Source organism: Schistocerca americana, chromosome 5 (genome assembly GCF_021461395.2).
Source record: "Schistocerca americana isolate TAMUIC-IGC-003095 chromosome 5, iqSchAmer2.1, whole genome shotgun sequence".
Taxonomy (NCBI): Eukaryota; Metazoa; Arthropoda; class Insecta; order Orthoptera; family Acrididae; genus Schistocerca; species Schistocerca americana.
In genome coordinates this window covers 143,853,360-143,866,384 of record NC_060123.1, presented here as the reverse complement: position 1 = coordinate 143,866,384, position 13,025 = coordinate 143,853,360, and the positions used below count along the sequence as shown (strand labels likewise).

The 13,025-nt window shown below is 38.8% G+C and overlaps 1 protein-coding gene across 2 annotated transcripts in view; it reads right to left on the bottom strand.

Moving 5' to 3' along the window:
- LOC124616686 (chitin synthase chs-2) overlaps positions 1-13,025 on the bottom strand; it is a 348,580-nt gene that overhangs the window by 35,898 nt on the left and 299,657 nt on the right. For both annotated transcript variants that reach the window (XM_047145021.1, XM_047145019.1), the window contains exons 16-17: positions 12,586-12,891; positions 5,711-5,958 (exon numbers count right to left, since the gene is read on the bottom strand). In XM_047145021.1, the coding sequence (XP_047000977.1) occupies positions 5,711-5,958; positions 12,586-12,891 (554 nt within the window). The remainder of the gene's footprint in view (positions 1-5,710; positions 5,959-12,585; positions 12,892-13,025) is intronic.

Genomic DNA, 13,025 nt, shown 5'->3' with positions numbered 1-13,025 from the left:
GAACCCATGGCAAGGGGACATGGGTCCACAACACAACAGCCCACACCAGCACCTTCATTATTGCAGCAACAAGTTGTCCGTACAAGAGCAGGGTGACAGGTGAAGTTTAAGTACCCATTTATCCCGGGTGCTCTGCACTTTAAGGGGAGGGGGGTATGTAGGAACATGGCAGTAACCAGTGATGCGTGCTTCGTTTACTCCATGCAAGTGCAGTGGACATTAGATATAAGTTTTTACTCTTTGACTTTTAGTTCAGTGAGTCTGCTTTTCCAAGTCGACAAAATAAAGTATTTTGTGCAAAGCTGTATCCGGGTTTAATGTATTGCCTACACCTGTTTTAAAGTGTATTGATTAAAAAATAGTTTTCTTTCATTTAGAGAGTTGATACAATGAAAATTATTGGAAATAAATAATCAGATTGACCAATTACAAAGCAGCCAAAGAGGATGGAGTATGTCTGTAAACAATATGATAGGTGTCTAGTTCAAAAATTATGCCATATAACCTAATATATTTATCATTGGCGAAGTTTTCTGATTCATTTCTCTAGTTTGAAACAAGTTTGTTCTTCTTCTTTAATCTCGCCTAGTGTAATTTAGTGATAAATGGTCTATATACGTCCACATCATGGTCATCTTACGTATATCCTGTTTTTGCCCTAGTATTTTTATCTTATGTACCTCTACTATAAATAATGCATATAAATATATACAGTGACATCGTCCATACAAAGAAATTTGTCTACAGCTGAATGAATAAATAAATAAACGAAATAAAACTGTATAACTGAACAATCTCAGCCAAACAGTAGAACAATAAAGTAAAATAGTTGTTCTGATATAAGAGATTTTATTGCAGTTCTGTTAACAAGGAAAAAGGTTGGGAATCTTTACTCTTTAACAGCAGGCACAGAAGAATCATATAGTGGAGATGCTGAGTCACAGGCAGATAAAACAAAGAGATTGCTACAAAAGTGAGTTTCGGCCAAAAGGCATTCTTCTAAGTAGACAACACACACAATTCTCACAAGTTCAACTCACACACACACACACATGACCACTGTCACTGGCCACCAAGGCCAGACTGCGAGCAACAGCACGTGATGGGAGAAGGAATCTGGATGGTGCATGTAAGGATGTGGCTGAGGCAGGAAGCGGGAAGGGATAGCAGGGTAGGGGTGGGGGACAGAAAGTGCTGCTTATGGGAGCATACAACATTTAGTGGGGCTGTGTAGGGCAGCTAGGTGCAGTTGAGAGGTTAGACCTGGAGGTAGAGGGGGGGGGGGGGGGGGGGGGGCGAACAGGGGAAGGGAGCTGAGAAGAAAAGAAGTTAAGAGACTGTGTATGCATTGGTGGAATCTCCCTCTCACTTTTTCATCACTAACCCTACCAATCAGATTCAACCCAAAACCAACACTGAACCCTGCTGACTCAGTTCACTGCTATATCCAACTGTGGTTCACCTCTAACACACCCAAATCACTCCCTTTTAACATTTCAGAATTTGTTAACCTCAAACCTTGCCTCATTATCATTCTCTAAATCCCTCGACATGAAAGTTAACCCTACATCCACAGAAAGAACTGCAGAGCACCACATAAAACTGATCCTGACTTTATAGTCCTACCTGCTGACAAAGGCTACACCACAATGGTTTTGAACCACAGAGCTTATCTGGTGGAAGGAGTCTGCCAGCTGTCATACTCGTTCACCTACAAAGCCTGCCACAGTGACCCCATTCCAAAAATCCAATAGGACCTCCAGTCTCTCCTCCTATCCTTAAGCCCATCCCAAAACCTGTCCTCTGAGTCTCTCTCCTCACCTCTACCACTCCCCACACTCCTACCTCCTACATGCTTCCTAAAATCCATAAACCTAACCACCCAGGGTGCCCCATTGTGGCTGGTTACTGTGCCACCACTGAAATAATCTCTGTTCTCACAGACCGACATCTTCAGCCTATTACCTGGAACCCATACCCTTCTCTAGCCTCCTACATAAAAGACAACAATCATTTACTCTGCCAGTTCTCCACTGTTCCTGTTCCTTTACCACATGGTATCCTGCTCATCCCTATTGGTGCCATCTCTCTTTACACTGACATCCCTAATTCCCATGGCCTTGCCACTGGTGAACACTACCTTCAGCAGTCCCTGCTGGATTCCAGAACTACAACCTCCTTTCTGGTCATTATGACCAACTATATCCTAACCACTGGCCGTGGTGGCCGAGCGGTTCTAGGCGCTACAGTCTGGAACCGTGCGACCGCTACGGTCGCAGGTTCGAATCCTGCCTCGGGCATGGATGTGTGTGATGTCCTTAGGTTAGTTAGGTTTAAGTAGTTCTAAGTTCTAGGGGACTGATGACCTCAGAAATTAAGTCCCATAGTGCTCAGAGCCATTTGAACCATTTTATCCTAACCCAAAATTACTTCACCTTTCAAGGCATCACACACAGACAAATCCATGGTACAAAATGGGCACCTGCATGGCACCATCCTATGCCAAGCTATTCATGGGCCATCTAGAGGAATTCTTCCTAACCACACAGAATCCCAAACTCCTCACCTGCTGCAGGTACGTTGATGACATCTTCGTGACCTGGGTCGAAGGTGAGGACACCCTATCCACATTCCTCCAGAGCATCAACACCTTCTCCCCCATTCACTTCACCTGCTCCTTCTGAACTCAACAAGTCACCTTCCTCTATGCTGACCTCCACCTCAAAGATTGCTACATCAGACCTCCATACATATCAAACCTATCAACCACCAGCAATATTGCCACTTTGACAATTATCACCCTTTCCATACTGAGTAGTCCCTTTCCTTTCAATGTAGCCACACTCGGCCATCACATTTTTACTGATAAGCAGTCTCCTCCAAATATACCAAGGGTCTTCTGAGGCCTTCATGGACAGAACTTGCCTTCCTAACCTTGTACAGATACAGGTCTCCCATGCCTTATGTCTCTAGTCACCCATCACCTCCCAAAGTTCCGCCATCCAGCTACAAAGGAGCGCTACCCCCAGTACTAACTCAGGACTGGAACAACCGAACCATATTCTCCACCAGGGTTTCAACTACTTTTTGTCGTGCCCTTAAATAAAGAATATTCTACCCACTTTCCTTCCCACCCCTCCCATAGTGGCGTTCCACTGCCCAAAAAACCTACACAATATCCTCATCTACCCCTACTCCACCCTTGCTCCCAACCTCTTGCCTTACAGCTCATGTCCCAGTAACAGATCTAGATATGAGAGCTGTCCCATTCATCCTCCCACCACTAACTACTCTAGTCTGGTCACAAGCATCATCCATCCCATCAAAGGCCTGTGAAATTACTCATGGGATCTACAAGCTGCATTCTACATGGGCATGACAACCAATAAGCTGTTGTCCGTGTGATTGGACACGAACAAACTGTGGCAAAGAGATAGCTGGACCACCCAGTTACTGAACACGCTGTTTGGCACAACATTCTTCACTTCAATGTCTGTTTCACAACCTGCATCATATGGATCCTTCCTACCAACACCAACTTTTCTGAACTACACAGATGGGAACTCTCCCTGCAATATATCATATGTTCCTGTAACCCCCAACCTTAACCTTCGTTAGTCTTTCTCCTTCACCCACCTACCCCTCCCTGCTTCCACACCAGCATTACACAGCCTTCTATTCCAACAACATACCTGCACTCTCTTTACTTATCTCCTTTACTGTCCCCCCCCCCCTCCTCCCTCACAATCTAATCCCCAAACTAGACCCAGCTGCACTACATTGTCCCCACCAACCCATGTATTCTTCCACAAGCAGTGCTTTTCACTCCATCCCTACCCCTACCCTGCTACATCTTCCCCTCACTGTCCCAGCCTCCTCTTTTAGCCCCACTACTCATATTGCTTCTCCCATCATGCTCACAATCTGGCCTCAGTGGTCACAAACAGTGGTCATGTGCATGTGAGTTGTGCTTGCATGAATGTTGTCCACTTTAGAAGAAGGCCTATTTGCTGAAAGCTTACTTGTTTAACAGTCTTTTTGTTGTGCCTATCTGTGACTTCACATCTCACTACATGGTGAGTAGCAATCAATCAATGGTAGGCAAGGAAAACCTTGTAACTCCATTTTGTTAAATTTTGCAGGTTAAGCAAAAATGGATTCATAAAAAAATAATACGAAGTGATACGGAAAGTTGCTACATGTATAATTGTATAGTAGAAGCCTAGTTATTGATAGATTAGAGAAATTCATGCATTTTCAAATTTCTCTTTGATTATGTAGTTACCGATAACTGGAATTACAATTTTTCACAAACAGATGGAATTATGAGGTTTTCATTTCCTACCATCACTATCCTTTTCATAATATTGTCATTATTCTATACTGGATTTTCCATTGTTTGACCCAGAACAGTCATTACCAATGACTATGAAGTCATAATGAAACTAAAATTTTTCATTATTTACCATATTTTGCCAGGACTTATCTCCAATTATTATTAGTGCTTATTAAAGGAATATCATATTATATTTCATATATGTATGGTGTAAATGCCTTTGTGAGTATTTGTAAAAGATGTGATCTGGATTTCCTAGGAACAGTTTATAATTGCATATAGCATGACTTTGTGGCACATGGCAGAAAATGGGTTTGTTTGTAGCAAGACAAGAATTGATATGAACAATGTGATGACATCTGGAGTGGCACGTATTGTATTGTTAGCAGGGTGACCATTGTTTCAGCTTCTCTTGATATGACAGCAGACATACTAACAGTGGTGCACTCAGTGATAATGTTCACTTTTCGGAAAAGGGCAGGGCCTGTGTACAGTACACCATAGGCATACCAATGTTTGGAGGCCCTGAAGAGAACAAACATTGTCAGATTGCAGCCATTATTGTCGGATGAGTGCAAAACTTGACCTGATTGGGTGGGTACACAATGTGATCACCTCTGATTTGCATAACCAGTAATTTTGACAGCAACTGTTAAATTTGTGATGTGTTAAGGCTGGTGGCTGCACACTATATTTGAGATCTCCATGATGTTATCTTTTAACATAATAATGCGAGACTACATGTTACCCATGTTGTCCTGACCTACTTTGATACAGATGGTGTCCAACCCATCCCACAAATTTAACCATGCAACTTTCCTGCTATACTGTACAGACACAAGAAGTAAAATTTCATTATTTTGTACCCTTTGTGACATTACAGTGTTGATGGCCAGCAGTTTATTTTTGTCATGGTATCATGTGGCACAGTATAATTTTTGTTGTATGTCATAGTTACTAATCTGCATCAGGCAATGCAGAGGATGCATCAAGGGATAGAGGAAATAACAAATTCTGTATATCAGTCTATGTCATTTTCACAATAATCTTGTATTCTGTGATCCTACAGGAATTTTTTTGGAAGACTAGAGTAAAGAAATTTGTGTTCGTTCATTTAATTTATTTTGAATATTTATTTTTTCTAGTTTCTTATATAATATGATATAAATCTGCTTCATTCATTTCTAGTGCAATGTTTTCAGTTAGAAGCCATACATAATCTCTCTCTCTCTCTCTCTCTCTCTCTCTCTCTCTCTCTCTCTCTCTGTGTGTGTGTGTGTGTGTGTGTGTGTGTGTGTGTGTGTGTGTGTGTGTGTTTGTGCGTGTGTGTATTTTTTTCCTCACTATGTGATGTGGACTTTAAGAAATACTGACCTTTCCATTGTTTCCAAACGCTTTCCAAGAGAATCCAGAGATTCTGCAATTCTGAGGAGCTGTTGCCTCTCATCAATTGGTTTGGGATGCGTGAAAAACATACATTTGAAGAGGCCAGCGAAGGAGATTTCAATGGATCCTTCTTCATTGTCATCACCTCCACCACCTCCTTGAAGAAAGCCCAAGAGAGACTTTTGCCTGGCTTTCTTCTTTGCTTCTTCAGCTTCTTTCTTTTCTTGCTCTATTTCCTAAAAATGTGAAGTCATTTGTTCTGTCAAATGAACTCTGAATACAATTTTTTTTATTAAGTGTGCAACAGCAAAATAGTTGTAAGCAATGATTTCCTATTTTAACCATAAGTGTCTGTTAGCATTTCCTACTATAAGCTTCGAGGTTTCCTGAGCTCTGTATTCAGTTGTTAACCTTGTGAAACGTTTCTATGCATATAACTTAAATGTATATCACTGGTTGCAGGAAATCATTGACTGATCTGCATATGTACAATTATGATAGAAAGTATTTAATTTCAAAAGAACATTAAGTTCTTTATTATATATAAGCCCATATTTATCAGCAAGATGATTATTCTTTCAAAACACTCAATTTAAGAAAAGAAGAACTAAGTAATACAATTCATATCTCACTGTTAAAACAATCAAAACTATTATTATTAGGATATCACTTGAATTACTGTAACCTGTGACAGTATTATGAAAAGGATAGGTTGCTACTCACCATATAGTGGAGATGTTGGATTGCAGACAGGCACAACAAACTGGCCAAAAGGCATTCTTCTGAATTAGGCAACATACACACGTACATCCATGCAAACATAACTCACACACATGTAATCACTGTCTCTGGCTGCCAAGGCCAGCCAGACAGAGTATATGTTGCATAATTCAGAAGAAGGCCTTTTGGCCAAAAGCTTACTTGTTTAGCAGTCTTTTTGTGATTCACCATCTCCACTATATGGTGAGTAGCAGTTTACGCTTTTCATAATATAGTCATTATTCCATTGTGAATTTTCCATTGTTTTACTGTGACCTGTAGTGAACAATGGAAGCAAAATACTGCATCACACACTTCAAAGGATTTTGTAGTTGTATTTGCAGAAACCATATTTTTCTCACCATCATCATCACTGAGTCAATGTCTAATACTGAACAAACATCAGTATGAATCTTAAGCAGCTAACAATGGTACATCTGCATTTACATCTACACTGAGGTGACAAAAGGTCATATGATACCTCCTGCTATTGTGTCAGACCTCCTTTTGCCTGGTGTAGTGCGGCAACTTGACACGGCATGGATCTGCAGGTCATTGGAAGTCCCCTGCAGAAATATTGAGCAATGCTGCCTCTATAAGTGCCCATAATTGTGATTGTGTTACCAGTGTTAGATTTTGTACACAACTGACCTCTTGATTACATTCCATAAATGTTTGATGGGACTCATGTCGGGCAATTTGGGTGGACAAATCATTTGTTTTATTGTCCAGAATGTTTGAGAATGTGAAGTCCATGAATGGCTGCAAGTGACCTCCAAGTAGCTGAACATATCATCCAATGATCATTTCATTTGGAACAGATGACTACACTATTCCATGCAAGTACAGCCCACACTATTACGGAGCCACCATGAGCTTGCACACTCCTTATTGAAAACCTGGGCTCATGATTTTTGAGGTCTGTACCACACTTGAACTCTACCATCAGCTTTACCAACTGAAATCAGGACTCTTCTGACCAGGCCATGGTTTTCCAGTTGTCTAGAGCCCAACTGATATGGTCACAACTTCAGGAGAGGCGCTGCAGGCAATGGTGTGCTGTCAGCAAAGGCACTCGCATCAGTCATCTGCTGCCGTAGCCCATTAATTCCAAATTTCACCACACTGTCTTAATCTATACCTTTGTAATATGTCCCACATTGATTTCTGCAGTTATTTCACACAGTGTTGCTTGTCTGTTAGCACTGACAACTCCATGAATATGCCACTGTTCTCAATTGTTAAGTGAAGGCCATTGACCATTGCATTGTCCATGGTGAGAGGTAATGCCTGAAATTTTATATTCTTGGCACTCTCCTGACACTGTGGATCCCAGATATTGAATTGAGTAATGATTTCCAAAATGGTATACCCCATGCACCTAGCTCCAGCTACCATTCCATGTTCGGAGTCTGTCAGTTCCCATTGTGTGGCCATAATCACATCAGAAACTTTTTCATATGAGTCACCTGAGTACAAATGACAGCTCAGCCAATGCGCTGCCCTTTTGTACCTTGTGCACATGATACTACTGCCACCTGTATATGTGCATATCACTATCCCATGACTTTTTGTCACCTCAGTATACATCTCAACTCCAGAAATCATTATAAAATACATTTCAGAGGGTACTTTTCTATGTGAAACAGAGTTTTTTTTAGCAAGATAAAAATGCCATGAATGGTTCATTTTCACCCATGCAGCCATTGCATGCATAAGCTGACCATAACATAGTGTTAAGTACAATAGGAAATAGTGCATAGTAAGCCACAGTTAAGTGAACAATACATAGCAGTTTTTTACTGTAGAAATAAATGTAGTTCTTTTTATCTTGCTTCCTCCCTACAGTTGTTCACTTGCAGCTATTCTCCACAGAGAAAAGTGTTGTATGATCTCTTAAATGAAGTACTGGCAGAGCAAAACAACAAAAACTATCCTACTGGTACATTCTATCATTTGATTTTGTGATTTATAAAAGAATTCATCATAAATTACAATTAAGTTCTTGTAATATGGGGCCCTCGGCCTGTATGAATTGTTTGAAGGACAGCATCTTTCTGCAATTTTGGCATTACACTATTGTCAGGTACAAATATTTGATGTCATATCATGGAACAGTTGTATTTCAGCCTGCAGTGACTGAATTGTATAGAATGGTTTTAGTACACTAAGAAGGCTCATAAAACTAAGCTTTTGATGTGTCTGAAAAAGAAAGTTTACATTCACTGCGTATTATCAGTTTTCATTCATGGGGGATTGCTTGGTGAACAATGAAGAGATACATGTTGGAAGTTACTGGGAGAGACAGAAAGAAATGGATCAGGGAACAGGTTTGGATTAGAAGATGTAAATAAGACTAATGAAAATAAAATTGAAGTGTGCAGTTTTGTAGCAGGTGAACTGATGATAGATGGACAAAGGAGGAGTTTTGGCAGATTCCATGCGGCTAGAAAAGACTAAGAAAATGACACAAAGCAAAATGGTTTGATTACATTAGAAAACTTTCAGGAGTAATGTCAATGCATGTAAATATATATACAGTAATGCGTGGAAAAGTGCCAAAGAGCTGATGATGACAAAATGTAAACTGTTTTCCAGGTTAATAACATGTAAGAAGAAGAAAAACCATTCAATATTTTGTGGAACACAAATTAAAACAGTGTTACAAAATTAGTTTTTACCCATACCCTTGTGGGATTAATGCCTTAGAATAAAATGGGAATGCCCTTCATAAATGTCACTTTTAATTTTGAGTGACGTACATAATTCTGATATGCATTGTTCTTGTAGTCTTCAGTCTGAAGACTGGTTTGATGCAACTCTGCACACTAGTGTGTCCTGTGCAGACCTCTTCATATTTGCATAATTACTACACCCTTCATCCATGTGAACCTGCTTACTGTAGTCTAGCCTTGCCTCCTTCTATAATGCCCCACCCCACTTCCCTTCACTGCCAAAATGATGACTCATCCCGCAATGAATCAGAATATGTCCCATTAATTGGTCCTTTCTTTTAGTCCATTTCTGCCACAAATTTCTTTTCTACCCAGTTTAAATCAGTACCTCGTCCTTAGTTACCCAATATACCCAATTAATCATCAGCATTCTTATGTGGCACCACTTTTCAATATTTTGTATTATGATAAAAAAATCATTCATATCATTGAAAAGCTGAGAAAAAGATAAGTATAAACTTTTAGTGAATATGAAACTATCAGCACCAGGAATAGATATGATTATTTCAAGTGATAACTGTAAACATAGCATTTCTGTGGCCTTATTTTATAGCTCTACTTAGAACAAAACTTACATATTTCTGCATTACCCCATTTGCTTATATGTGCAAACAGAGATATTTCTGTGGTCTTTTTTACTGTTCTTTTCTCTGTATTCATTGTTATCTGAGCACATGTCTTTAATGTTTTAGTGTTAAAAAAGACTAGTTGGTATAAAGTCAGTGTTGAAATTGATGGATGATGGCATTTGCAATCGGGGTGTGAAATTAATCCAACAGAAATACATGCGTGTTACAACAGCTGGGATTCGGCTGCATATTTGTAGCCCAGAAAAAAATTATGTTACAGTGTATTTCTTGTTGTACCACCTTTCATAGTTCTAATGTGTAGAAGGCAAGTACATTTTTACTTTGAGCATCTATATATGATTTATCAGTTAGAGAAGTCATGCTCTAAATGTGCAAGAGTGCTATCTCTATTTCAAAAAATTTAATTACCTTTTTGGTTCTTTTCTCAATGAATTCCCGAGTTCCCCAGGTAATATCATTAAGGTTGAATAGTGTGAAAATATACAGCACCATGTATGCTGATGGTATGGCTATGAAGTACACAATACCAAATGGTAAGCATCCCACTTCTTTTGGGTGAAGTAGTGCTGCAGTTACTACCACAGCAATAACCCCAAAGAAGAAGACAGAGTAAGGTGCAAGCAGGCCATTCTCTTGAATTTGCAGAAGTACACCAACTGTTACAGCCATCATTGTAAGGCTATATGCTGCGCTGATGACCAATGCGACAAACAGCTGCTACAACTAATGATATGTTAGTACACAACATGCATACCTTTAATAATTTATAGTTGGTAAATGAAACATATACACAAGTTAAAGTTAGTGTGTACATATTATCTGTTCTTTACCAATACCCACCAATTGCAAAATAATTTACAGTTATGGGAGAATTGGACCAAATAATTACCCACCACCTTAGTGAAGCATTAACAAAAATACAGTGATTAGTAGGGAGAGAAGAAGCAGTAATATCCACAACATCTAGTTTCTACTGATGATTTTAAGTCAGAGAAAGGAAATTGTAACTGTGCCATCACCTCAAGGATGCTTGTAATTTTCTGCAAGATAATTTCATTTAGCCATGCTTGATGTTAACAGATTAAATTTTAATGGACATTATTTTTAATGGATCATGTTAGCAGGTGCATAAAATATTCTTAGTCTTCTTGCCACATCAGGTGTGAGTAAGAGCCTGAGCTTTCAATAACTTCCTGCATTGTCATAATGTGGAGCCACTAATGTTGTTACTGTTAACATGATCCAGTAGACAATGTATGAATATCCATCCCTTCGTGCATTGTCATCACGTAGAACAACTAAATGTTGTTGCTGTTAATGTGATCCAGTAGTCACTCTGTGAATACCCACCCCCTATCATTAATACATCAATTATAAAAAAAGAAATTTGCATATGCTGCCAGAGATTATGTTGATGTCTGTTATGTAGGGATGGTAATAGCACCCCTATTGCCACCAGAAAAATTTATTTCTTGCCATTTTCTCAGCATCCAGCATCAACTTCCATTCATCACTATCCCGGTTAAACATTTCGTAGTTCCTTCTGGTTTCCACATTCTTATTTATTCATGACATAATCTCAGTAGTTTGAAGCATTGGATAAGACTTTTATTTTTGAAAACATAATGTAATGTGTAATTGTGGCAAAGCAGCTGTTGATTTCTCCATTCCATCATCAGCTGTTCTTGGCTCCAGTAAACTGAGTGAATGTGTGTATGAACACCTTCCTAGCTATTTTTTTCAACCATTGTTCTTGGTTTGGAACATGATTAATATTTGTGTATATCTTGTCAGTCTCTTTGAGGATTTATTTTCCTAAATTTCATTAGGTCTTTCTTTATGTCTTTTCTTGTTATATTGCTTTGAAAATATAAATATTTTCATGAGATTCTGTTTAAAGATATTCTTATTACATGACCATACCACTGCAGTCTTTTGAGCTCTAATACATCAGTTAAGCTTCTTTCAGAGTAAAGTTGGTATCATATGTCTTTATTTTTTTTAATTTTATCGTTACTGTTTATTTTTAAAGCAAGACTGGAGGAACTTCATTCATTTTGCATTGAGGCCACTGCTGGCTGGTGAAGTCAGTGCCATTGTTTCCAAACCATATGTCAAAACTGGGGCAAGTTACATTTATAAAGTGTAATCTTGGCATATAATGATAAAATTATTTGCCACAGAGAATGACATACAGAATGATGAAATTTTGAAGTTGCAGCAGTATTCTAATGCTTATTTCCTGGTGTATAGTATTGTCTGAAGATACACCACTGCACAAATATGTAAAGTTGTCCACTTTATTGATTTCTTCATTTCAAATCTTCTAGTGCATTGTGTAAGTACTTCTAATCATTATCAAGTCAACCACTTTTGTCCAGATTTGGAAATTTAAGGTGCACCTTTTCAAAATAATGTCACTGGTTTGTGTTTAAAGACATTCTTATCATATAACCAAACCACCACAGTCTTTTGAGTGTTGCACAACATTCTGATATTTACAGATATAGTTACTCCTGAAGCAAGAAGACTGAGAATATTTTATCCAAGAATATTGTCATGAGTGACCGTGTTATCATATTCTCATTGTTAACAGATGCAATTTTATCTGAGCAAACATTGATTTCTTGTTTCTCTCTATATGTTATTTTTCTGTTTGCTCTCCTGATAATGTAAACATCAAAAGAAAATAAACTGTGTATATTGTTCAACAATCAGTCCAATCATGCAAAATCTGAACTAAAGTTTATGTCAATATATTTTGCTTGCAGGAACAAACCTTCTTTGTTTTCTTCACTGCAACCTCTCTTGTTCCCCATGAAACAACATTCAGGTTGATGAGAGAGTACAAAATAAGAAGGAGATACATAGATGGAATAGAAAGCAAGTAAATTATTCCAGGAACAATGCACCAGAATTCTTGAGGGTGAAGGCAGGCAGCAATGAAGAAAGATCCAGACAAGGCAATGAGAAAAATTGCTGACGGTGAACCGATGCCGTCTTCACCGAGTTGCAGAGCTGTACCCACGATGACAGCCATCATAATCAGTGCATAGCATGTTGACAAAATCTGGGCCACAAGTAGCTAGATGACACACAAAACAGATTTATCAGCAATAAAACATACACAATAAGCAAGCAGTTGCCTTAGGAAAGATAGGAGCATAGAAAAAAGTTCATACACATAGTATAATAAATCATAGTTTAAAAAATATCTCG